This window comes from Gouania willdenowi, chromosome 2, assembly GCF_900634775.1.
Source record: "Gouania willdenowi chromosome 2, fGouWil2.1, whole genome shotgun sequence".
In the NCBI taxonomy this organism is placed as follows: domain Eukaryota; kingdom Metazoa; phylum Chordata; class Actinopteri; order Blenniiformes; family Gobiesocidae; genus Gouania; species Gouania willdenowi.
In genome coordinates, this window is record NC_041045.1 from 4,988,129 (window position 1) to 5,015,799 (window position 27,671).

At 38.8% G+C, this 27,671-nt stretch overlaps 1 protein-coding gene across 12 annotated transcripts in view; it reads right to left on the reverse strand.

Annotated features, from left to right (window-relative positions):
- Positions 1-2,687: 2,687 nt before the first annotated feature.
- The window catches only part of dmd (dystrophin), a 237,241-nt gene continuing 212,257 nt past the window's right edge, over positions 2,688-27,671 (reverse strand). For 9 of the 12 annotated variants that reach the window (XM_028468300.1, XM_028468289.1, XM_028468349.1 and 6 more), the window contains 16 exons: positions 25,013-25,074; positions 24,860-24,934; positions 22,852-23,053; positions 22,700-22,785; positions 21,423-21,580; positions 19,419-19,585; positions 17,330-17,441; positions 15,407-15,543; positions 13,902-13,940; positions 12,645-12,710; positions 9,050-9,115; positions 6,993-7,151; positions 5,438-5,681; positions 5,202-5,316; positions 4,333-4,422; positions 2,688-3,008 (listed from right to left, as the gene is read on the reverse strand). In XM_028468300.1, coding sequence (XP_028324101.1) covers positions 2,890-3,008; positions 4,333-4,422; positions 5,202-5,316; positions 5,438-5,681; positions 6,993-7,151; positions 9,050-9,115; positions 12,645-12,710; positions 13,902-13,940; positions 15,407-15,543; positions 17,330-17,441; positions 19,419-19,585; positions 21,423-21,580; positions 22,700-22,785; positions 22,852-23,053; positions 24,860-24,934; positions 25,013-25,074 — 1,897 coding nt within the window. In that variant the 3' untranslated portion in view covers positions 2,688-2,889. Of the gene's footprint in view, positions 3,009-4,030; positions 4,057-4,332; positions 4,423-5,201; positions 5,317-5,437; positions 5,682-6,992; positions 7,152-9,049; positions 9,116-12,644; positions 12,711-13,901; positions 13,941-15,406; positions 15,544-17,329; positions 17,442-19,418; positions 19,586-21,422; positions 21,581-22,699; positions 22,786-22,851; positions 23,054-24,859; positions 24,935-25,012; positions 25,075-27,671 lie in introns of all 12 variants that reach the window. The other 3 variants (XM_028468321.1, XM_028468359.1, XM_028468329.1) reach the window with 2 other exon arrangements.

The window sequence follows — 27,671 nt, forward strand, 5'->3', positions numbered from 1 at the left end:
TTCATTCAATTGTTTTTTTTGGCTCAAATGGAAAATTATTTACAGCACAGAATTATATCACATTTTATGGTAAATGTTATATGTTCTTAAAACATAACAAATATATTGATTTCATTGTGGACCTGTTCATTTCTCCCCTATTTGTGATTTTAAAGAATATATCAAGAATTCGTTCCTTATTCACACACAAAAAAAAGCATCAAAACTGTGTAGTGACATCTTTAAAATGGAATAGTAAACAATATACTATTTTTATTCTCTTTTATTGTAAGAATCGCGTTTGCATTCCCACCCAAAAATTATAATTTATAAATAAATACAATCTAATTTCAAATGACCATTTCAATTTCGATAGACCTAATAAACTACAGTGGTTTTTTAACAGTGCATTTAAATCCCACACACACACACACAAAACATAAATACATAGACATTTACCTTGTAAAGTTAAATACAACTTTCTTCTCCAAAACACAAACTATTTCTAAATAATAAGGCAATATTACTCTAGTACTTATCGGTTGATGAATGAATTAGAAACCTGTAATGAGCTATTGTTTACGTTAAAGCAGCAACAGGTTCGGATAAAACCAAGATGGCGCCCGTAACTGTGTTTGTTCAGCGATGCGCTGCCAATGAACGCTTTTACTAGGATTAGCAGAACATTAACAAACAATCTTACCTGTAACATGGTGGCAGACAAAGCTTTGTCCTCCTATTGTCCCACGAAGTGACGGGAAAGCAGCTTTAATAAAACTTCGGACACCACGAGCTTTCGTTGGCAAAACATCAGGACAAATGGCGGAAACCGGAAGAGGAATGGGAGGAGTCGCAGGAAATGACGTAAGTCCTCCGAGCCAAAAAGTTTGTGAAAACTTCGCGTCCGTTTAAATCTCTTAAAATAATTAATACAAGATGCACATTTATGGTCGACATTCATGCAGAGGTATATGACAATTAAGCTGTCACGAATTATTTTTATACAAAATATCACCGAGGTCCGCCATGAACATAGTTTAACTATTCTTTTCCTAATCTCGTAAAAACAAGATTTGTAATCACATTCTAGAACAGCAACACAACTCTTTATTAAAAAAGTGGAAAGAAAAACACTTTTTTTATTTTTTACATTGTCATGAAACCACTAATTCACTGCCTCTCTCTCCCTCAAATGTTTATAAATAAGACCGATTTTTCCTATTTAAAGTGCCACTCTGCAAATAAAACACAAAAACAAAAACTGACAATTAACATTAGTCTAAAATCAATATTGTGACACGACCTGTACCATCGACGATATATCACGTAACCTTTTAATATCAAAGTATCTTGCGCCACATGATATATCATCCCACTCTTAGCTGCTAGTGCTAAATTACTGTCAAAAGTTGAAATGAAACTGTATTACTTGATTACTTTAACTATTGTGACATTTTAAAGCTAATAGCTGAAAACCCCACAAAGAGTTCTATTTTAATCCTTCATTCATACATTAAATATTCACATGTTGAGCGACCAAACCTTTTTGGATCTTGGTGTATTATTTATTAAAACATACAATGTACATCTTGATACCTTGTATGATATAATCCCTTTTACCTGTTAGATGGTTCTACAATGTTCTAGATTAGTTGTTCTGTGTCGAATAGAAACTACACACCATTCAATTGAGGATGTCGTGAGTAGTAACATAAGATTCCAAGACACAAAAAAAAGACAGAAACACTTAAATCAAGAGGAATCTCGTCCACATAACTGCGTGCTTTAATAATAGCATTTTATATTACAGTAGTAAGGCATATATTTGGCGGATTCTGATATGTTGTGATGCTTTATTTAACCAGTTGATGAATTAACCAAATGTTAAGAGACAAACACACACACACACACAAAAACCCAATTGGATCATGCTCCGTTCAATTTTAAATAAGGACGTAATGTTGAAAAATAAAAGCTCACAGCACAAAAGAAAAAAACTAAAAAAAAAAAAAAAAAGAACACATCTATGGTGTTTTGCGTTTGACAGTAGCGCACACAAGTTTAACTTTACTAAACCTTTCACACACTGCAGTGTTTGGACACATTGTTCACAACAAAGCCCCGTTTGTACCCGATTCTGATTAATAGATCCTTAGTGTAAAATGGCTATCTAGTTAAAAGCTATTATAATCAAACTGTTTCTTAAATTTTCTGCAAAATTATCTTTCCTTAAAAGTGTCCAAAAGTAACTTTAATTGATTTTTGTCATGTGCAAAATTATTATTCTTCCTTTAATTAGAAAACAAACTGGATACATAATGGTATATGAAAATTAGGCAACACACGCACACGCACACGCACACGCACACGCACACGCACACACACACACACACACACACACACACACACACACACACACACACACACACACACACACAATGCACTGTAAAGATCCAGGACGCCTGCATTACCTTGTCAGTAGTGTAGTAGAAACAGTTTCCTTTAAAAAGCACCCTTGGGATTACAATCAATCCTCTTTGTTGTAACAAACGTCTGAAAGTTTTCTGCCGTGAAAAATACACGACCCCACTTTGTTTTAATCTAATCCAACTTTGACCACCACCACCCCCCCCCCACTCCAAGGATTTGTACAGTTTGCATAGAAGTTTAAAAACCCAGCCTCTGTTAATAATAAAACATCTTCAGAACTTTAAGAAACTACAGAAATCTACAAGTTATGCATTTTCCTCTTTTTTGTGTTTTTTTTTTCTCTGCATCAATGCTGCGATTGCGATCCTTCACAAAAATAGACATATATATATTCTCTTTGTAAACTCTTTCCAATCCAGTTGTTTTGACTAAAAAAAAAAAAAAGCATGCAGTAGATTGGGAGGGGGGAACGGGGTGGGGTCAGAGGGGTGGGGCCTCGTGCTGTATGGCGCTCTGTTCATCCGTCATCACGTTGACCAGTGACTCCATGGCGCGGCCCAGGTCGTCGGCCATGTGAAACAAACTGCCGATACTGGGACCTGGAGACGGACGAGCAAAATACACAAACTTAGAGAAAAGACGTAATACTGCGTTCCAGGCAACTCAGAACTCCCAAACTCCAAATTTAAAACTCAGATCTTCGAGTTTAACTGAGTTCAGCAGCAGTTTGTCAAAATAGCTCCAACATGGAATAATATTAGATTTTTTACCCCTGACTTTTTGAGTGGGAGTTCCGAATTTAAGTGGCGTTCCAAGTCACATTTTCATGAGTTCCGAGTAGCTTGAAATGCAGCATTAAATGACATTGTAAGATCTGGTTTAATCACACTGTCAAAACTGCTCTATGATTGATTTTCTTCCTTCATGTGCGGAGTCTGTAACAGATAAAAAATCTCTTCAGATTTAGAAAACTCTAAATTGTCTAAAAATTGAGTTTGAGGTGGGTAGTGTCATTTAAAAAGTAGGTACAATTAGTTTCAACTGGCAAATAATGGGAATGACAAATTGTGAATGTGGTTAAATTGGCAAAAATAAACAAATTATGGTGAAAAGAGGTTAAAAGTGACAATATTGGGGTCAACATATGCAACATTAGGTGGGAAAAGTGTTGGAAAGCCTTTATAAATGCCAAAAACGTCAGAAATGGGAATAATGTAGCAAAATACTTCAAAAGGAGCAAAAAAAGAAAAAGAAAAAGTGATGAAAATAGGTTAAACTATGCTTTGGTGTAGTTACAGAAAAAGCAAAATTGGGCTCAAATTGATCAGTCCTGAAGGCATCTGACAACCCCCTCCCAGTGTCTCGCGACCCCAAATGAGGTCCTGACCCCAAGGTTGAGAACTCCTACTTTTAAAAGGATACTGAAGGTAGGTGGCAGCAGTTCAGAGAGAAAAGAAGAGGACAGATATTTTGCTCTATTGTATTTATCTGCTCCTCTACTGTGTTTCCCTCATAAATATTAAAATTCTGTAGATGGTTGGTGTGTTTATGGAGAGGCAGTCGTCCTCAAGGGGAAAAAAAGAAGGGGGGGGGGAGAGGGAGAGAAAGCTGAGCCACTGACCTCTCATGGGTGTCCCCGTCTCCCTCCTGGCTCACGGAGAAAAAGGAGGAAAACAGGAAAGAAAGAAGAAATCAGACAGAAGGGAGATCAGCAAACACCATTTCCATGTCCGTGCATCGGGGGGCGCTGACGTCTTATTGTTAAAGCCACAGTTCAAGGTTTGTGTCAGTCGACTTTTTGAGAAAAGCTTCTTATTGTGGTGTTTAACTTAGGGGACATTTGGTGATTTCTCAACTGTTTTATACACAAAGCTACATTTTACACCTTTTCATTCACACGTGTATGGATGTGTGTGTTCGTACCGTGGCTGTGAGGGAAAGAGTTGTTGAGCTGCTCCATTACTTCCTCCAGCCCAGATGCATCTTGGGAAGGACTGGAAAGCTCGTCGTCACCTGCAACAGGAAGTGCACAATTGCGTTTGATCAGGGTTGGGGTCAATTACATTTTAAAATCACAATTAAGTCTCATTACATTAACCGGCATGAGGTAAACTTCATATAAACCATATTTTAATCATTGTTTTTAACTACACATGTGTCAGCGATAGAACTGTAACACTGTTCCCCAGTTTTGTGTTTAATTACATTGTAAATGACAGTTTTTATAGAATTTCCTTGCCAATTACAATTACAAAGTCAATTATCTGAACTCTTTACTTGAAGTTTTATGCATAAAGGCTGACATTACGCTGTCATTATTATGACATGAACACCAGTCATTAGCATGTATAAGGTGTCATTCATTACCCTAACCACACTAGATCCCTCCATCTAACCAAAAAAAAAAATGCCAACATAGCTCCAAAGGTGTCATCATTTAGTGAACGACACTTAATGACACCTTATTCATGCTAATGACAGCGTGATGTCAGCTTTATGTATAAAACTTCAAATTAAGTGTGACCCAATTCAATTACGATTACCACAGCAACATGATTTTTAAATTACAATTCAAATTACAGTAACGTTGTAATTGTAATTAATTAACAATTACGCGATTACAATTATAACTGACCCCAACCCTGTTAGCTTGGCACACACACTGAAGCTGTGCTTTGTATCATATGTGGAACAAATCCCTGCCTTCAGCTCCATTCAGCTCCTCTGTGCTGCACTACAAAGGAAACACAGAAAGGTGTGTGTGTGTGTGTGTGTGTGTGTGTGTGTCGTACCCATTGTGTCAGTAGTCTGGCTCGCAGCCACACGGAGGACAGGAAGGGAGGTGTCCGAGCGCTGCGATGAGGTGGAGGGAGAGGACAGAGCTGTGCCGTTCACCTTGGAGTCCGTCTGACGCACACACACGCACGCGCACACACACAGAAGATATAGATCAAGAGAAGCAATAACAAAGCGTCACCCTGCTTGATTAAAGCTAAAGGCTAACCGAGGTGACTTGAGTGTTTGCTACCTGCTCCAGCAGCTGTCTGAGCCGGTGCAGTTGTGACTCCAGCTGTTTGTTGTGGTCCTCCAGGATCTGCATCCGCGCCTCCAGCCGTCCTTTGTGCTGCCTCAGCAGTTTGGCCTCGGCGATGAGCTCGGCGTCGCGGGCGCTCTGCGGCGACACCGGCAGCATCTCCGGCGGCGACGGCAGCGGGGACAGACCCTTACGGTCGTGGGCCTTTTTCAAACAGTCGTACTCAGATTGGAGCTTCCTGTAGAGAGCAGTTATGACACGTTAGAGACTTTGCGTTACACATAGGGTATCGAGTATCGGGTGGTCCCAAGGGGTATCGAGTAGTCCCAGGACTAACTTTTTTTATTCTCTCGGAATCATTCAAATTTTTACATTTCGATTCCCACTTTTGATACCCAATCCGACGATCGGAAGAAGAAGCTGCCGGATACCAACGAAGAAGAAACCACCGGAAGTGTTTGCATTACTGCGCAACAAAGTTGGGCTCAAATAAAATTTCCGATTACAATTACATCTTCTATCCATGTTCAATTACAACTCATTAAGGATTATGTTGACTGGCATTTTTTCCCCAATTACACTTGAAATTACAATTATTATTTCCCCCATGAAATCAATTACAATTTACGCTTATGTTAGCTTTCTGTTAGCATCTCTTAACAGGTCAGTTTGACCCATGTCTTACATCTATAAAATACAGGGTGTTGGGGTCAATTACATTTTTACAGTTAAAATTACATTTTCAATTACCCATGTTCAATTACAATTACAGTGACCAGCAATTTTTCCATTTACAACTAAATTCCGATTATTTTTCATTCTCAAAGTCAATTACAATTAAGTTTTCGATTACTAAAGTTCAAATACAATTAATCACAATTACCGAGCTTGAAACAAAACTCCAAAATTTTAACCTTCCTCTTGTGTTAGCTTTCTGTTAGCATCTCTTATGATAACGGGTCTTAAATGTGCTGTAAAATACACAAAACATTATTATCTATCATGTAATTTATTTTTTTGTTACCTTGTTAGGTTTCCTAATCAATGAAAATATTGGTAATAATAGATTTCTTTTTTAAATTTTTTAAATGTTAAAATGATCTTCAAAAGAACTGACATGTAAACTTGATGTGAAACATTTTATTTGTTAACTACGTATGCCTATGGCATACCTGCCTGGGCATGGTTTCCCAGTTTTTCATTTAATGACATTGTAAAAATGCTTTTTGACAATAACAAAATCAATTATCTGAACTTAATTGCAATTCAATTACAATTTCAATTATATTCATGTAATAATAGTAACTAATTATAATGGACCAAACCCTGGTTCAGACTATTTCAACCAGAAAGCCCTCTGGTTAGCTAGCTAATTAAAAACATGCTAACTTTTTGAATCCGGTCTCTTAAAAGAATCGAGAATAGTTAGGAATCGCAATCAAAAGCAGAATCGGTCAAATTCAAACGATGCCCAACCCTAATTATGCGTTTACCAACTTCCTGTTTTCAAACCTTCAGGGGACTAGAGGAGGGGGGCTCACACACTCACCTGTTCTCCAGTTCCAGGTCATTGAGGACTCTCTCTAGCTCTCCCTTCTCCTCTGTTTCCATGGAGATAAGAATCTGGGCGGGGCTGCGGGGCTGGCTGAGGGGAGAGCCTTGGTTCAGAGACTGGCAGTAGTGCTGGATCAACATGTGCTCATCATCACTGCAGACACACACACACGCGCACACACACACACGTTCATGGATTCATGGCGACACAGGGGCGTGTACGTACGCACACACAGGAGAAAAGGAAAGTGAATAAAGGAGCATCAGCAGAACAATGTGAAGCGTGGCAGGTACAGAGGGAGGGAGGATGCAACGCTGGAATTCTCTGATTTGAACCGTCGTCTGAGACTCCGACCGTTCTGGAGGTGTTTGGATCCCGCTGCTAGACACGTTCAGCTAACTTTTATCTACAAACAACACAATACCCTTCACCAGGTGTACTCCTCTCTCTGCAGCCCACTACACATTCCACACGTTAAGACATGTACGCTGACGAAGTCGACGCTAATCAGAAATCAGTTCCTTTTAAAGACAACACAAATGGTGCAGTGACGAGAATAGTGGACGATGATGCAGATGCTGGATGATTGCTAACGAGTATCACAACCAGCCAATGGAGACAGAGAAGACAGCCGAGGGGTATTTGTAAGTTGTAAGTTTTACAACACTTTTAGCCAACATCCACTTTCCGTTAAAGGAATTAAATAGGGCTGAACGATTTTGGTAAATAATCTAATTGCGATTTTTTTTCCTCAATGTTGCGATTGCAATTTAATATGCGATTATTTTTATAAGGTCCTCTTGTCGCGTATTTTTCAATGAACACAAGCAATAAATCAATCTGTTTCATAATAAACAATTTCAGATTTATCTAAACTTTAAATAAATATAAAATATAATTTTTAAAGACCAGATTACAACAATAAAGCAAAGAAATCTGTGGCTTTACCTCTTCAACATATTTAACTTCACGTTTCATGAAACATGTAAACAGAAAAATAAAAATAAAAAATCTCAGCCTTTGTGATTGCAAAATTGCATTTTATGAAATCGCGATATCGCAATTAATCGTTCAGCCCTAGAATTAAAGCTTTTTTTTTATTTATTTTTTTTTTAATGGAACCAGTAAGGCTTTATTATTCCTATAGATGAGTCAGCAGCGTTCGCCACTCAAACCATTAATAAAGTGGTTCCCAAGCTTTTTTTGGATCGTGACCCCATTTTGATATGACAAATTATTGTCAACCCAAAATATCATTTTTCGAGAATTAATTGTTGATCATGTTTGTTTTACTATTTAGCAAATGCAGAGTAGCTAGGATGAGTGCACAAAGTGATGAGATACACCAGCACAGAAATGTTCATACTGTATTTAATTTAATTTATTTTTTAGTTTGATTCCTTTTTCTTTACACTCCATTTCATTTCAATTAGATTTATATTTCACAAAGTGACAATATAGAAAACCGTTGTTTAGAATTGTGTTTTTTTCAATTTAAAAAAAAAAACAATAATTAAATTTTCTTTTTTAAAATTTTTATCTAATTTGCTCTAAATATTGATCAGCATGATGGACGATGCAATACGATACACGATTTGCATGTCACAATATTACATCCCGATACTAAACATTACGATATATATTTACAAATTTCACCTGTACGAGTACAAAATGATATGAAATGCAATTTATTTATTTTTTTTTAACTTGCAAGTTCAAGTAAATGGTAACTAAAAAAAGCGCAATCAACTTCCAAGCTAAAATGCATTGAGGACTAGGTAGTTTAACAAGGTCTGATGGTGCGTTCACTGACATCTAGTGACCGGGCATTTACGTGCTATGCAATTGTTAGCGCAATTAAATATTTTTTTCTTCATAAAAATCAATTTGTACATTTGTTTGGATCTATATGATAATCGTGCATCGAAATATCGCTGAATCGGTTTTTTAATCTACATTCAGGAAATACCCCTCAGACAGACACATGGCGAGTTAGACAGGGGGCGGGGCAAAACAAGAAACAAAACAAACAAACAGAAAGCGGTCCTCACATGCTCTCATTGGGTGAGATACTGTCATTCAGATATGAGCCGTTACGATTCTCCATTTCTGCTAACCTGTGGAGGGGGAAGAAACAGAGCAGTCAGTCCTGGAACTAAACGCGTGAGGGAAACCCCACGTCTAGGGTCACTTTTACAACATTTCTGCTTCGCTAGATGGGAAGGTATTTGAGGTTGTTTCAGCATGAGCAAGTTTAGTGTTGGCCTAAATAAGTCGAACAGCAATTCACCATCAGACGATAACGCACTTCAATGGACAGCCAACAGGCAGTTCACGTTCAGATTACTAAAAAGCTGCTTTACAAAGTCAACTTTGAAGCAAAAAGGATTGATTTAGATTAACTCTGACATGAAACTAAGCGATTAAAATTGGTCCGTCTACGTTTAGAGGGCAGAGAAGGACAAATACCGAAGTCATTTGTCTCAAGTTCAAGTTTTAAAAGGATCCTCCACTGTTTTTACAAATGTGGCTTAAAACCTTTGAAATATTCTTATTAGAATATCTATACCTAACAAACTATATTGATTAATCACATGATTGATGATGTCACACAAATCTGAAAAAATCCCATTGTTTCCTGTTGAGCCTGCTTTTTAGATTGTTTAGCAGCTTTTTTGGTCAAAATGACAATTTATGCTGCTTTTGGTTGCTCTAAATAATCAGGAAAAGTTAAAGGTGTCGATGTAAAACTCTTTTGTTTCCAGAAAGACAAGAAAATCAGGTATGTGACCGCAAGGGGCGATTTCATAGTACACAATGAAGCAGAGAAGAAGAGCTCTCCTAATGGTGCTGACACGCTCTGGTGGCTAAAGTTAGCAAGTAAATCACAGACAGTTCAAGACACACAAACCTCCCTTTACCAGTGTCAGCGCGCACTGTTTAAGGGAGAATAAAGGTCTCTTAGGAGAGCTCTTGTTCTCTGCTTCATTGACATCAATCATGTGATTTCAAGATGGCGGAACACAGCCTCTAAATCTGTAAAGCAGTCCCATTTATAAAAGTTAATATTAAAGGTTTTAAACAACATTTGTAAAAACAGTGGTGGATCCCTTTAAGGCTGTTTTTCCAGTTTGTACCGACTTCAACGTCCGTTGGTTCTCGTTAATTTACTTTATTTTATTTCGTTTTTATATATTTGGTTTTGTTTGTTCCTATCTGCACAAGGTAAATTGTGTATTTCCTCATTTGTTTTATCTCTCCGCTGCTGTAACAGGGACATTTTCCTGTAATTTTGGGAGAATGGATCAACAATAAACTTTAAAATGGAAGGATTTTTGGTTTTTGACTTCATCGTAAGTGGCAGGATGGAAATGTTCTCCTTCGCTGCTTAACGCTGTAGAGAGCAAGTAGTCAACGATCCCGACACCAGTAGGTAACGTTAAAAGCTTGTTGTTGGCTCACTTATGCTTAGTACATGAGGATCAAGTGGGAACACTGAGAAAAAAGTGCCTTAATTAGCTTCTGCATTTAGCTTGCTGTTTGCTTCAATCGGTAGACGAGCTCTGAAACGTTCCCTCCCATTAAACTCCGTCAGGGCCGAGAGGCTGAGAGGGAAACGCTGCAGACTCCAATGTTTGTGCTGCGCTGAAGCTGCTTGGACTGTCAGCCAAAAACTAAAGCAATTTGGGGTTTTTTTTTTATCAGCGCTCTCATAAAATAAATGCCAACGGCGAGGCGCAGAGTGTTAAGACAGATGAGCCGTGACAGACTGGCATCCACCCAGGCCGGTGTGCACGTACTCATAAGCTGCTGCTGCTGCTGGCCACAGATACAGGAGATACCATCAGCTTATGATGTTTCTTCCTCTAATCCAGTGGTTCTCAACCTTTTTAGCCCTCGACCGCCAAAATAAAGGTGCCAAGGACCGGGAACCCCACACAGGTTCCCAACACAGACAAGAACAATGAAGAACAGTCATGTGGAGACAGGGTCATCTATAAGGGTGGATAAAGGGGAGAGATTTTTGGGGCCCATCCATAAAGTCAGCAAAATGATGATCCATTGTTCTAGGAATCTGTGATTTTATGATCTATTTATTTATCTGAATAATATTCAGGAAGTTAATCAGTATTTGCACCATAGTAATCATCTTCAAGATGTAAATCCTTTTACTTAGAAATAAAATGTGTTAAAGTGACCAAAAATGGTGGAAAAGGTGGTGAAATGGGATTTTAAAAACCACAGAAAAGTGGTAATAAATTGCAAATTAGAGTGGCCAAAAACGGACAGGACAAGTGGTAAAAAGGGTTTAAAGTGTCAATATTGGAACAATTAGTTTAAACTGGCAAATAATGGGCATGCAAATGGCAAAAATATGCATAAAATATGGTGAAAAAGGTTAAAAGTGACAATATTGGGTCAACAAATGCAACATTAGGTGGGAAAAGTGGTGGAAAGGGTTTATTTATGCCAAAAATGTGCAGAAAAGGCATTGAAATTTGATGGAGAAGTGGCAGAAATGGCAAAAATATGGCAAGAAAAAGAGATGAAATAGGTTAAAATATGGCAAGTTTGGTGTAGTTGCAGAAAAAGGGTATTAATGAGCAAAAATTGGCTCAGATTGTTTTTTGAAGGCATCTGGCGACCCCCTCCCAGTGTCTCGCGACCCCAAATGAGGTCAGACATTTGGCTGGTGGTGGCTCTGTGGACCCAAGGACTGATTTTACTGCTTCTTATCCCTCACTGGTTGGGTTAATGGGAGCGGTTGAAGAAGCTTCTGATTGACATTGTGATGTCACAGCGATGGCCTCTCTGGGTTTTGGGGTGCACGTGCTAGCATACTGAATGACAAATAGCTGCTACATGAATTAGCTAGCAGAGGACTTCTTTTCACCAAAACAACAATACACCACTCTGTGAGTGCAAAGGGATACCTTGACATTTTAGTCCAGTTTTGGTTTTTCATCCTGACCTTGGAAAGGATTAAAGCTTCTGAACATGAAACTTTGTTTTTCGTCGCAGTTACCTTTTATTAAGATGTCAAGGTATTCCATCTAAGATCGTGCATTAAATAAGCATCCCGCACCTACACACTAGGGCTGGGCGATATATCAAGCTTCAAGATTTATCAAGTTTTCTATTTTGGCGATACAGAAAATTACAATATCGCCTACATCAATATATTTTTATTTTATAGCTTATTTTGTGTTAAAATACTCGTTTTAAGAGTTGCTGCTTTTGCTACTTCTCAGAACAGCATGAAAAGAACAGTTAGATGATCAGTGAGTGCGTCCTACACTACAGAACTCACTCACACGTGCTGTCCTTTATAGGAGAAACATCCAAAAGTGACACAGATTGTGCAGCTGTTAATAAATGTGTCTGTGTGGAATTAAATCTAGAATTCTATTTCTGATCAAACTTTATTTGAATTAAAATGATCAAGATTTATATTGTATATCGCCATTTTGCAAAAAATTGTTGAGATATGAGTTTTGATCGATATCGTCCAGCCCTACTACACACTAATCAGATCAGTTTGGTATTACTATAAAGGTAGATAAGTGATGTGAGAACTTGTGTGTAAAAATGTAAACACACACGTGAAATTAATTTCATATCACAAATGATGAATAGAGGCATTACCGGTTTGCGTAGTGCTCGATCCGCGTGTGCGTGTCATCGTGTGAGAGCTGAGGGGACGATCCAGGCCTGAGAGAGAGAGAGAGAGAGAGAGAGAGAGAGAAGAGGAACCAGGAAGGTTGAAATTAGGAGTTCCGATTGAACTAAAATACACACAAACTCATCAGTAACAGTGGAGCGATGAGGGTGTGGAATGAGCAGCAGGTGTGCAATGCAGCGAAACGCTCCGTAAATAAGATGTGGAATACATTTCCCTTCACTTCAAACGAGCAGTTAGATCTGAGCTAAAAAATAAAAAAGGAAAAAAAATCATTTAATTTAGGGAAAGTCTCTGCGGAGTCTTCCTGCTACACGAACAGAGACACAGTCCTTGAAAAATACACTTTTAAAACTTTCGAGCGACAAGGACACCGTCACTTTGGGAACTTGTGTAAAAGACAGAAGAAAACAGATAAAGTCTCACTGCGAAGAAAATAAATGAATCGTGCTCTTCCTTTATCTGCCTAAACAGCACTATACTCTGAAATACCCAGTTCTACATCCCAGAACTCTACAATACACACTTAGAATCAATGAGAAAACATATAGAAACATGGTGACACACACTAGCACACGCGCACACACACACACACACACTAGCACACGCGTTTCCGCTGCTGCTTGATTCACTCTCACAGCTTTGATACAAGCCTGATTGCACATTGGCTCACGCTGATACCACCCAACCAGAGCCACCTGACGATAATCCTGCCCGTGGCCTTCTGGCATAAAACCGCACGGGGAGTTTTTTTTCCATGATGGAAATTCTCTAAGTCGGAAAATTTCACAGCAGCTGAAAACTGAATTCCAATCAACTGGTAAATGGTAAATGGACTTGATTTTATATAGCGCTTTATCCCCACACTGAAGCAGTCTCAAAGCGCTTTACATATCAGCTCATTCACCCAATCACTCTCACATTCACACACCAGTGGGACAGGACTGCCATGCAAGGCGCTAGTCGACCACTGGGAGCAACTTAGGGTTCAGTGTCTCGCCCAAGGACACTTCAACACATAGTCAGGTACTGGGATCGAACCCCCAACCTCTCGATCAGAAGACGACCCTCTACCACCTGAGCCACGGTCGCCCATCTGTAAATATCTTTACGTCATCACGTCTAAGTGGAGGAAGAATAAACTTCTCAGCTGCACACATGGACAGATGGTTAGAGATCAGTGTGTGTGTGTGTGTGTGTCTGTGTGTCAGTCTGGTACTCACGCATGGTCTACGGGCCAGAAGTTGATCAGAGTGACAGGACTGCAACACACAAAAAAAAAAAAAACTTGATGATGACACATGGAGTGGGAGTATGCTACAGAGCCAAGCATGACAAGAGGTGAGCGATGGGAAGCAGCTCCAACTGTCCGTTATACGTCAATCACACAGACAACTAAAAGATTAAAAAATTACAGTTAAATTCATCATGTCAAATAAAAAAGGTTTTGTTGGGTTTTTTTTTATTTTGCACGTAAGAGTCGAGACACAATCCGTCACCAGACTACATAATGATTCCGGTCGATTCCAAGAAGCCACCATCAACGCCAGCTTTAGTGGATGCCTTCAAGAAACTAATAATTTGAGCTAATTGTTTTCTTTTTTTTTTTTTTTACCATTTTTCTGCCATTAAAACAAACTTACCATATACATATCTACTCAAGTAGTTTTGTTTTCTTTCTTGTATGCAGTTTCAACAAATAGGCGATTATTCTTTGAACTCAAGGCCTTTAGATGTTGTTTAGTTATTCACACCACATTTATTGTATTTTCATAAATTGGTTTTAATTTATTTTAAAGCCAAAAGAGACGTGCACTGAAGTCTTTTGTTTTTGTATCATATTTCTCGAATCTACACGGGAAAAAAAACCCCATAAGTTAGTTTGTGGTGTTTTTTATTTAAAAAAAATTATTATATTTTAGCACTTTAGGATGTTATGGTTTTATTTAAATCTACTTTGATCTTCTGACATGTTTCGACTGCCAACTGTCAGTCTTCTTCAGAGGCATCTGCTGGACACCTTGATGTGTCCTTGTGAGCTCTTTTTTTTTTGGGGCGTGACCAACTTGACAGTTCTGTCAGGCTGGCCACGCACCCCTGTCGCCCGATGGTCTCTGGAGAAGAAGACACTCCATAGCAGACGCCTGTGAGGAAGACTGACAGTTGGCAGTCGGAAAAAGTCAGGAGATCAAAGTAAATGTCCTGAAAAAAGTGGTCTGAATAAATGAAACCTCATCATATTATTTAAAAAAAAAAAAAAAAAAAAGACGAAAGGAACTTTCTGGAATTATTACTTTTTACACTTTGCTTATTTAAGATAAAAATACACACAGAGTGTTTGGGAATACGTTTTTCATTATTGTTCTTTTTCTTCTGAATATTTTTTGTTTTTTTAAAAGACAGTAAAATCTTATCTCATCAAATTTTAAACTTTGACCATGTTCTGTTCGAGATTTTAACAAAATAATCCAAAGGAAAAAAAGTTTGCAAAAACACTTTAAGGTCAGCAGAATCGCCCACGACTAAGCTGTGGTATCTCATTAGAATAATATATACAACAGAAACGCACATTTTTTTTTTATAGTTTCAAGGAAAATAATGTTGTGAATACATGCTGCACATACAACACACACCTGGACAAACAGGAAAACCTTTATGATGCTAAACTACTCAGCATGCTCTAAATACATAATTTTCAAATCCAGTCATTTGTGAGCGTTTCTCTTACGTTTCCATGTTGTCGCCCTCCAGGATGGTCTGCACAGGCAGGTAGCCCATGCGGGGATGTTTGGCGAAGTAGCGCTTTGTTCTAAACTTGTTCTTCAGGACCTTGGCGAAGTCCCTGACATCCTCCCCTGACGTAGTCTGCACACAAAAGGGGCCACAAAGATGTCTTTGTTGAGTGCGTGGGAGTGAAGTGCACAGAAAAGTGCTCAGAAAAAACACTTATCATTCATCTGGAGCCCTTTATGCTTTATTGACACATAGGAGCGAGAGAAGCTAATGGCCTTATTGTCTGGCTCGAGAGCATCCTTAACAGTGGCAAGACATGCAACACTCAAGCACAGCTGGAGTCCCAACATCGGTCAGGGCTGACGCATTTATGCACTCATCGTTTTTTCGCACACAGGTCGTTAGAGCTGATGTATGCAGCTGAATATTGCTATTTTACAGATTTATGGCACAACCTTTCAAGTTAATCCTCAGAAATATTCAGCTGTTAAATCAAAGTGTTTGGGAGCAGAACAAAGCTGAGAGTTGTGTATTTACTGACAACGTATGGTTGCTGCACTTCTTTTCAGCCACTAGGGGGTGGAAAAAAACACTTTAAACACATGGCGGGCACGGTTGCAGCTAATCAATTCTATCAATTTAATCAATTCTATATTTTACAAGGTAATAACCGCTTCCATAAACCATGTTCCTTTAATCATTGTACCTATTCCTGAAATCAGCAGCTCGGCAGTTTAACTCGGCTAGCTACTCAACTAATGTCGCATTACATTTACCAGTGTTCGGGGTAATGATAATAAAGTAATGCATCAAAGTAATGTGTTATAAAGTAATGCATTATAAAGCAACGCATCATAAACAATATAACTTTTTGGGTACCGAAGTAAAGTAACAATATAATTTTTTTGGGTAACAAAGTAATGTAACGCATCATAAAGTAACACGCCATAAAGTAACACATCATAAAGTAACGCGCCATAAAGTAACACATCATAAAGTAACACATCATAAAGTAACACATCATAAAGTAACACATCATAAAGTAACACATCATAAAGTAACACATCATAAAGTAACACATCATAAAGTAACACATCATAAAGTAACGCGCCATAAAGTAACACATCATAAAGTAATGCGCCATAAAGTAACGCGCCATAATGTCACGAGTCATAATGTAATGCATTTGAAAGTAACACGTTATAAAGTAACGCGCCATAATGTAACGTGCCATAATGTAACAAGTCATCATGTAACGCATTTGAAAGTAACACGCTATAATGTAACGTGCTATATAGTAAAGCGCCACAATGTAACACATTTGAAAGTAATGCATTATAAAGTAATGATATAAATTTTTTGGATAACGAAGTAAAGTAACGTATCATAAAGTAATGATATTACTTTCGCACTGTTAAGTCATTTTTTTTACCATTCTAATAATTTTTGCAAGGCCTCCACTCATCACACATATATGTATTCATGAATATTCACTTAATACTTATTGTATATTTAACTTTTTGTTTGGTCGAAGGTGCAAGAAGTTAATTTCCTTGTTGAGGGATTAATGAAGTAGAAATAATTAATCAATCAATCCACAAACACTATGCAGACAGGCTGCGTGATGCTGTGGCTCATGTTTGTCCATGTAAATTAAGTAAGTAGTGAAGCTACTTTTCAAATGCAGTAACAAGTAAAGTAATCTCACTACAATTTCCAATTACTTTTTATGAGTAACTATCCAAACACTGACAGCTACATAAAATATTTGTACTAGAACTGAAAACTAAAATACACATTAATAGGACCACTATTATAGTGTCATTTTTCCTACATCACATACAACAATAATAATAATAAAAGGCTGGTTTTTGTTCACAGTTGTGAGGTGAGGAATGAGGCGTGTGTTTATTCGTACCGGCGTGCAGTACTCCACCATGGGATACTGCATCTTGTGTCCCTTGGCGACGCGACCAGAGAAGAAGCAGCTTTGGCAAATGTCGTAATTGAAATGTTTCAGGCTGCGATATCTGGAGAGAGACAGAGAAAGAAAGAAGAGGGAAGGGTGTGAACAAAAGAGAGCACGGAAATGGGAAACAAAAGAAAACAAAGGGATGGGATCGATAAAAGAGGGAAATTTATGACGGCTTCCTCTCGAGTGAGACTAGTTAAAATTCCTTCAGCTAAAGACATAAAGAAGAAATGTGCTCCCTCACGGCTTCACTCGCAGAGTTTTAACGTTTGTTTAAACTAAACTGTGGAAATCCGACTGTTTGAAGGGTTAGCATACAAAAATCCAAAAATGAACCTCTATCATGTCTTTAAATCCACACTGAGACACAAAGCTGAGGAACTTTCTGCACAATTCTTCCTCGATTAAAAAATCTAAGTCTAATTTTATTCATCTCTTTTTTTTTTAGGCTGGGCTACTGTCCTCCTTCTTCTTCTTGTGTACACTAGTTACAATCGCTACTCCTCTGTTATTCGTGAACGAATCGGGCTGAAGTTTGGAAGGTATAATCTATGAACGTGTACGTATTGACGCTAAGAGCCCGATTTTTATTTGGGGCCCCATAAAAAAAATATTACGACGGTTGGTGGTACCGAATCATTGGCACATACAATACAGTATATAAACGGGGCCCATTATCCTGTAAGTGTCACGGGGGCCCCCGGGCGCCCCATTTTTCTTTTGACTACTCAGTTTGGTATGGATACTACTAATATGATGAGACGCTTGGAGCCCTTTTTTTTTTAAAATGGGGCCGGTAATTTCCAAATTTATGGGAACATAGTCGTGTGATAGATCCTTTCAAAGGTAATTCAACGTAGATTATAAAGCAGACAAGAAGAGCTCTTTTAAGGGACCTTTACTCTCCCTTAAACAGTGCGCACTGGTGGCTGAAGTTAGCAAGTAACGTATTTTTCAGACTATAAGGCGCACCGGATTATAAGGGGCACCGGATTATAAGGCGCACTATCAATGAATGGACCTGACTGGGTCTATTTTAATACATAAGGCGCACCGGTTTGTTATTATTAATATTATTAAGACGCATTAAGTGAAATAAAACAGTCAGATAAGTCAAACTTTATTCAACTCATTAACAATAACTCTCAACATTGTTCAGGTTTAACACATAAAATACAAAACAATACACTCACTTTTTCAGTTCAGTATGTTGAAGCACAGTAGTTAATTTCATACATAAGGCGCACTGTCGATTTTTGAGAAAATTAAAGGATTTTAAGTGCGCCTTATAGTCCGAAAAATACGGTAAATCACTGACTGTTGAAGGACTCCCACCCAAAAGGACTTCTATCATCAGGGTTTGTGTCCGTGATTTACTTGCTAACTTCAGCCACCAGAGTGTGTCAGCGCACTGTTTAAGGGAGAGTAAAGGTTCCTTAGGAGAGCTCTTCTTCTCTGCTTTATTGTCTAGTACCAAAACCACAGAGTTGGAACTGCCACCCCTGCAGTCACAGATCAACTGTTTTTTGTCCAAAAGAGGCATCTTTAACTTTTCCTGATTTTTTAGAAGAACCAAAATCTGCACGTTTTGATTTAAAAAAAGCTGCTAAATGATCTAAAAAGCAGGCTACTGTAAATGTTTCACTCCAAAAGGAAACAATAGGATGTTTAAGAATATGGTGCAAAATAATGTGTTTTGTCAGGCATAGATCTTCTTCTAAGACCATTTCAAAAGTTTTAGGCCAAATTTGTAAAAACAGTGGAGGATCCCTTTAAAACGGGCGCGCCCTCTTTTCTTTCCAATTTGTAATAAAGCAGAAGCATCACCTCTGGCAGTGTTTGGGAAACAAAGGCTGGAGGCAAAGCAGGAGATGCAAAAAAAACTAACATGTACACCAAATGAAATGTTGATTTATTCATATATTTCACTGAGCCTGGAGGCCAAACATCCCAGTCGATGGCTAAATCATCAGCTTTGGTCCTATTAATAATCAACCATGGCTGATGCACCACAACATGACCAAACTTCACCCACCTAAAGCCTATGATGGGACACTCCTTGCAGATGTTGCACTTGGCCTGATGTTTGGCGGTTTCTGCGGCGGCCACGCGGTGCAGGACAGGTAACCAAACCATGGACTGAGGCTCCAGGCGCATCCAGTCCAGGAACATGGCAGCCTCCAGTTCTGGCTTGTTGTTGGCCTGGGGGAAAAAAGGAGACAACAATAAGCTTTTTGTATTTTTTTTATATTATTGTGTCGTCAAATTCTAAAAGTCTTATTTTTGCTCCTTTTATTGCATTTTTGCTACATTACTCCCATTTCTGCCACTTCTCCACCAAATTTCAATGCATTTACTGCACATTTTTTCCACTTTCAAGACATTTTTGGCCCTTTTAAACTCTTTACACCACTTTTACCACTTTACGTTACATATGTTGAACCATTATTGTCACTATTAACCTCCTTTCACCATATTTCATGCAAATTTTTGCCAATTTAACAACATTCACAATTTGTTATGCCCATTATTTGCTTGTTTGACCTACTTTTTAAATTACATGACCACAACCCCGCTCCCCCCATTTCTGCCACTTTTAAGCAAATATTGACACTTTGAATCCTTTTTCCCACTTTTTGGCCACTCTAATTTGTAACTTTTTACCACCTTTTCTACCATTTTTGGTCACTTTCAACCCATTTTATTTCAGATTAAAACTAGGATTTACATCTTTAGGATGACTATATACTATGGCACAAATAAACCCATGATCTCTGGCACCTTTATTTTGGAGGCTGTGGGCTGAAAACCACTGGTTTAGGTAAAAGTTGATTGATCTACACCATTTAGTATCAAGTATAGAACATATTAAAAAAAAAAACAATGACCTTTGAGCCTCCCTTCTGAATCAGATTAATGTGATCTGTCTATGATTGAACACATCCACTGTAAAACCAACAAAAATTCCACCTGCTATTCCTGGCATCCACTGTGGAGCTCATTGGCAACGGCCAGTTTGACTCACTCGTTTGTGAAGCTTACATAAGTTACATTTTGGCCACTTGGGCTCACTGGTGGTCTGTTACCCCAGAGCTGCAGCCAACAACTATTTGCTCAAAATCATGGAACAGGACAAAATAGCAGTTCTTTGAAATGTGAACACAAAGTTCTCCTGAAAGCTTTTGGAGAGAAGTTTAGATGTTGGCGCGACATTTGAACACGTCTCACTTTTAAACCTTAGAGGATAGATTATTCTGCTGGAAAAGTTTGACAAAATCCCAATTTTTTTTTTTTAGGGCTTGGTGATAGTACCGTATTTTTCGGACTATAAGGCGCACTTTAAATCCTTTAATTTTCTCAAAAATCGACAGTGCGCCTTATAATCAGATGCGCCTTATGTATGAAATTAACTACTGTGCTTCAACATACTGAACTGAAAAAGTGAGTGTATTGTTCTGTATTTTATGTGTTAAACCTGAACAATGTTGAGAGTTATTGTTAATGAGTTGAATAAAGTTAGACTTATCTGACTATTTTATTTCGCTTAATGCGTCTTAATAATAATAACAACAAACCGGTGCGCCTTATGTATGAAAAATAGACCCAGTCAGACCCATTCATTGATAGCGCGCCTTATAATCAGGTGCGCCGTATAGTCCGAAAAATACGGTAGTCAGGTGACTCCCAGTAATACCAAGGGTCAGCATCACTGGCCTTTGTTGTGTCTTTAAGGAAAGGGATTTGGGAAAATCAATGTCTGACATAGGTTTCCTCTTGAGGACAAACGCTAAACTTCAGCACTGGAGTGGGGAGAAGTTGGATCATTTTTTGGGGATTGAGGATAATCCACTCTGATTATAATTACTGGGATCTTTCCGAAAAGAAAAAAAAGCGTGTGAGGATTTGCCGTTTGGTGTCTCAAAGGCTGCCGCCTGCAGCCAAAAAACAGAGGGAAACAGAAGCAGAGGGCTGAGGCTTTGTTATACACCTCTGCTGCCTGTGTGTGTGTGTGTGTGTGTGTGTGGTGCAGGGAGCGTACAAACTGAAAGCAGCTGCGGACGGAGGGCTCGATGTTGGAGCCGCCAAAGGAGGCAACCTCTCCGAGCTGCCGTGGGATCTGAATGGAGTCGTGCAGGAGGAGGCCCAGACGCCGCTGGTCACAGAAGCCTGTGGCGCTGGCAACCTGTCGGAACAAAACTGGAACCGACAGTTCCACGGGTTCAATGAAAAACCAGTCAAACATGGAAACAAGTTCAAATTAATGTGGAAACAATTAGCTTTTTAGGCTCGGAAAGGATAATTCCGGCAAATTCTTTTTGTCTTCTTTTTGAATATTATGCTAAGGTTTCTTTTTTTACAGGTAATTAACTTTGATCTCCTGACATGTTTAAAAAAGAGTGGGACAGGATCAATAAAGTACTTACCTTCATTCCTGATCATATATGTATTCAGCAGAAAAAAGCTGATTTAGGGTGGACTTTGTGGTGTGCGATATGGAGAAAATGTTATATCACGATATAGGTAGAATCATATTTTGATAACGATATATATCCCGATATAGTATTTCTTCCTTAAAATTACATGCCATGAATGGAACATTGCTTTTCATTTTATTATATATATATATATAAAATAAAGCAAATCTCAAAATAAATGGTACTTCTCCTTCAAGAATCTTGTGAATTAAGGAATATTCGGGACTTTTGCTACATATACTGTTGTCACGTGTTGTGACGGTGCAAAAACCAACAACAATGGCCACGGCTATCATTTTAAACCATACCTGTAGTGAATTTTACACTATCAAAGATCATATATGATAGTAGATGTTTCGTTATATTATTTAAAAATCCTTCAAGAGCAGCAGGAGATAACACTTCCATTTGTGAGACGCGCTTGGAAGAGTCATATTGGCTGTAGTGACACAGTTTGTAGTCAGACTAATTGATGATTCCGGTCACTCCGGGGGACCCAATCTGACCCAAAAAACAGCGTTTCACCTCTGCATACCATAGTATCCATTCTCTGCATCTTTGTCACTCTAAACTAAACATTTAACACTCATGTCTGAGTACGGCAGAGCCGACGCTAAATGAGCAGATTAGCTTGTTTCATGATATTTTAGCAACAGAGTGGGACCAAGACTACACAGGTTAAATTAGAGCTATGAATGATAGAGGGTTATATCATAAAGTAGACGTTTTTAAAATTGTACTACGATATATATCGTTATATCGCACAGCATTAGGCGAACAAACACTTTAATGAACAGATTATAAATGTAGTTCCTTAATTCCCTTTCATTTGCTGACTTACATCTGTATTTATCCTCCAGGTGAGCTTTGCAGAGCGAGATGACTCCAGTTTTGAAGGACAGAGTTCGAATCTTTCCAGTTCGACCTCTGCAAACACAAATCCCCATCAGTGTGTGTTATTTAAAGACTCATTAACATGAACCACGTACGTACGTGTCGTAGACGTTGAGCAGCCAGTTGAGGCACATGTCCACGCACAGCGGGACGTTGACCAGGTGGGCGTGGCTCTGCTCCAGCCGCTGGTACAGGCTGCTCAGGCATCCCACCAGCTGGGAGATGTCCAGCAGCTGCTCATTCTGCTTCAGGCCGTGTTGGTCAAATACCTCGCAGGCCGTCGGCATGCTCAGCAGGTCCACTGGGCACACAGACACACAAGAGTTAGAATTATACACACATTCAACCATTCCATGTGTCCTTGGTCTGGAAGTTGCCTCCAGGACGGTCATCACAAGTCCATTTCAGACGGGGATCAATAAAGCAGCACATTATTCATCTTTATCGTTCATTAGAGAGGAGGGAGGCTCAGGGCTCTCCAAATGAATCTGACAAAACGATGTGTTCGCCAAAAGGTAAAATTACATCTCTATAAATTTGGGTTTAAAGGAGCAGCCAAAGTGTGGCAGACTTTTATTTTGGTAAATTTGACTGCGCTTATTTTGTAAAATCGATGCTTCTCTGAAATCTCAGCACTTTTAAATCACACAGATGTTTAAAAGATGAGCTAAGTTTCATTTTAAATTCTAATTCGACCCACGCAGAATAAAGCACATTAACTTTTCATATTAAAATAACTTTATTATTGAATTGAAAGAGAAAAAATGGATAAAGTTCATTGACTCTACAAAGCACCATGACAACAATAACCTTATATTTGATCTTTGATCAATTTGAATAATATAAGTTTATAATGTAAGATAATGTCAAAACAAAAGTTTTTCCAAGGCTGCTTAATGTTTATAATTCCAGCAAGTTTTTTTTGTATTCTTTTTGAATAATACTGTATGTTAAGGTTTCATTTATTCAGGCTACTATTTTTCAGGAAATTTACATTGATCTCCTGACATGTTTCGACCGTCAACTGCCAATCTTCTTCTAAGGTGTCTGCTGATCGCTTTGATGTTTCCTTGACAAGAATTATTACGAGGAAGTCAAGGAAACATCAACGCGATCAGCAGTTGCCTGTGAAGTAGACTGGCAGTTGACATTCGAAACATGTCAGGAGATCAAAGTCAAGTTCCTGAAAAACCTTATCTGAATAAATGAAACCTTAACATATTTCATGTTTTTGTTGCTTTTGCACTAACCTGTAGTTTCTAGGTTTGTGGATGAATTTACTTGCGTTTTTGCCAACAACAAAAATTACATTTTTTTTTTTTTTTTTGAAGGGCATTAGTTCATCAATTTATTAATTTTTCAAAAAATAGTTGGCAATAACTTGTTTTAAATGATTTTAAAGCAGCGTTTTCCATCCGTTAGTTAGAGGAACACCATATTATTATTACTTCTTATCTTTAAATTGTACTTATGTATTCAAAAAGCTGCTTTCATTGCACCAGTCACAGTTTAAACGGCACTGAGAATCCAAAACAATAATGAATCATATTCCTTTAGAAAAAACCATGTCGATCCAAAAGCAGCATCTGTGCTGCACGCTTGAAAAAGACATCACACACAAGGGATCGTGGGTGACACACACACACACACACACACACACACACACACACACACACACACACACACACACACACACACACACACACACACACACACACACACACACACACACACACACACACACACACACACACACACACACACACACACACACACACGGGCGAGAGACGAGGATGAGTAAACACACACAGGCGTAGCAGCAAATCGAGAATAGAAAGGCAGAGATGGTAATAGTACAGAGAAGATAAAGAAGAGAACAGAAAGAAAACACAGAGACTGGTGTGAGGAAGAGGAGGAGGCAGAAGAAGAAGATGAAGAGGAAGAAGAAGCAATAGCAAATGAGGTGAATTAATAAAGAAAGACATGGCAAGCAGGAGAGAATGTAGAGGTGAAACGGGATGTGTGGGAAGACTGGAACACAATGAGAGCAGTGGAGCTCGATCCAGACAACACACACACACACGCACGTACATGCGCACACACTTACAGCAGAGAGCCTTCTGCAGGCGTCTGAGCTTCATCGCGGTGCGGTAGGCCGAGAAGCGCACGTTGTTTAGGTCGGCTGTAAAATCCAAAACAGGAGAAAACCCTTCAGCACCTTCATCTTCGTCGTAATGGAACCAATAAATACGAGTCTTACCCAAAGACTGGTAGAGCTCGGCCATCTTGGGATGGTCCCAGCATGTTGTCTGGGTCTGGTGGCTAAGGGAGGAAGAGACAGAGCCGTCAAACCTCAGCAGACCTTACTATACAGAAACATCTTAAAACACTGCTGAATGGAGAGGTGGAGCATGGCCTTCTCCGTGTGAGCTGTGGACAACAAGGTGATTCACATCAAAATAAATAATATACCAATGTTGGCTAACTATTGTAATTCCAGCCAGTTCATTTTATCTTCTTTTTTTAAATAATATTTTATGGTTTCATTTATTCAGACAACTTTTTGCAGGAAATGTACTTTGATCTCCCGACATGTTTGACTGTCAACTGTCAAAACATTTCCACTCTCCCAGACATGGGTCGACAGGGGGCGTGGCCAGCCAGACAGAACTGTCAAGTAGGCACTTCAAAGTGATCAGCAGACGCCTGTGGAAGACTGACAGTTGCAAGTCGAAACACGTCAAAAGATCAAAGTCAAAAGTTGTTTGAAAAAAGATAACTATTATAACTAACATCACATTATCAGGAGGGTAAAACTAATCCTCCTCCTGACGCTCTAAGGCAGTAGGCAAACAATCCTGACAAATAACACATTTTATTCATCTATTGAACTAGCATCTAACAAGTGACATCATGTTTCATAATAAATCAAAAATCAAAAGCTAGATTAAAGTAATCATCTGCATAAAAATCTAATTTAAAGTGCTAATAGTGAAACTAGCTTAAGAAAACAAAAATTTTTTTTAAAAAAAATCAGTGCATGTATGAAATGAACCAACAGGGAAATGTTTCATAATGCAAGTAACATATTTCATGAATTAATCAAAACTCAAAAACTAAATTAAACTAATTACCTGTATAAAAACAAATGTAAAAGTGTAGCAGTCAAAATTATAGAAAACAACAAAACATTCTTTGCAATCTGTGCCAAAAAGCTTAAGAAAACAAAGAAAGAAATACCTTTTTTAAGTCAGAATATTTAAAGTTTGTTTATTGTTTTGCTCTACTTCACGTGCTCATGAAAATCATTATTTTTGCTATATTTTCTTCCAGGTCGCATATCCAATATAGATTCTCTTTTAATTTCTGCTACATGTTGAAGATTCTCATTTTTTATTTCTTTGTGTGTTCAGTGTTAACTCACTCAGTGCCATTGACAAGATAACTCGTCATTTGCGCTTTTTCACGAGGATTACTAGAAAACACCCTGGCGGACGTCCCTCATCAATATCTAAGATGTGGGGTGTTGTAGAACTAACTGTGCCCTGAAGATGGTAGCAGTGCACCTATAAATGAGAGATTAGCCACTGATGCTACCCAGCAAAGGAGAAAGAAACAGGAACGAGTGAGATTATGCAGTACAGAGTGATATTGTGACGTATCCAGCAGCTCACAGCTCCACATACTAACAGAGAACATGTATGGACATGAGTAGATTATTGATAATGTTGTGATGGTGAGATAAACCATCAACTAACAGGGCCAAACGGGTCATCGCTGCGTGTCGAGAGGAAGGGGGGGGGTACAAAATACCCCCAGCCTGTGAGCCAGATAGCAAAATAATAGGTGACATGTAGGAGATAGCAGCGCACCTTTGGATGAGAGATCATCCATGCTCAGCAGAGCTGAGAAGGGAGAAGAGGAACGGAGTTTACGAGACAGAAAATGGTGCTACGTACGAGAGTTGACGTTCCCAGCAGCACACACTTGACCAGAGCATGTGTGGAACTCATGGATAGTGTGGCAATGGTGAGATAAAACAATATAAAAAACCACTCATGTCCGGGAGGAAGTTGCGTGTGTGCTGACTGATGGGAGAGAAAGTTGGAGGAATGCCTGTCACCTGTCATATCTCCATCCCCCACCAGGGGGGGTGCGCCACACACTTTGAGAAGCACTGATCTAAGCTAAGCTCGCATCCCTGATAATGAGTGAAATATCCAACGCTTGGTGAATCCTGCTTCCTATTTATTAATGAATCAGAAAGTTGCCACTTTACATCTTAATAATTGAGGATTCACGAGAATATGAAATACTCCTGAAAGTGTCATCTGTAGAGCTATTGTGAGGAAAACTAAAAACCAATATATTACCATTAAAAATTTAAGGGCGTCACATTGTCACCAAATGACATTTTGAATAAGTGATGATAAAAATCAAACTTATTTATGACGGTGACAATGAGCACGACGGCTTCAGAACGTGCTCATTATATGAGTGACTATAAATCTGAGTGTAGCTCTGGAATTCAAACATGTAGCAGTGGCTGGAGCTGTAACTACTATCTAAGTGTAAACCAAGCATGTTGTATAAAGGCTCTTTGCGCTAGCTTTTTGGGGTAACGTGCACTGTGCAGCGCCCACATCTCCTCTGAGGCTGAGGCATGACGGAGCAATGGATGGATGGATGCTGTGTCATCCCTCCCTCACACACACACACACGTCCTCGTGACGATGAGACTCTGACAGACGTGCGATTGGACTTTGGAATAATCTAAACCTGAATGGGATTTCAAACAGGTCAGTATCTCTAAAGCACGAGAACAATTGGAAAGTCTGACAAAATCCAATAAGCCTAAAATGGCTCAAAAACTGGCTCCAGATCAGACACAGCACCTGATTTATTCTGGTCAAAGGAGG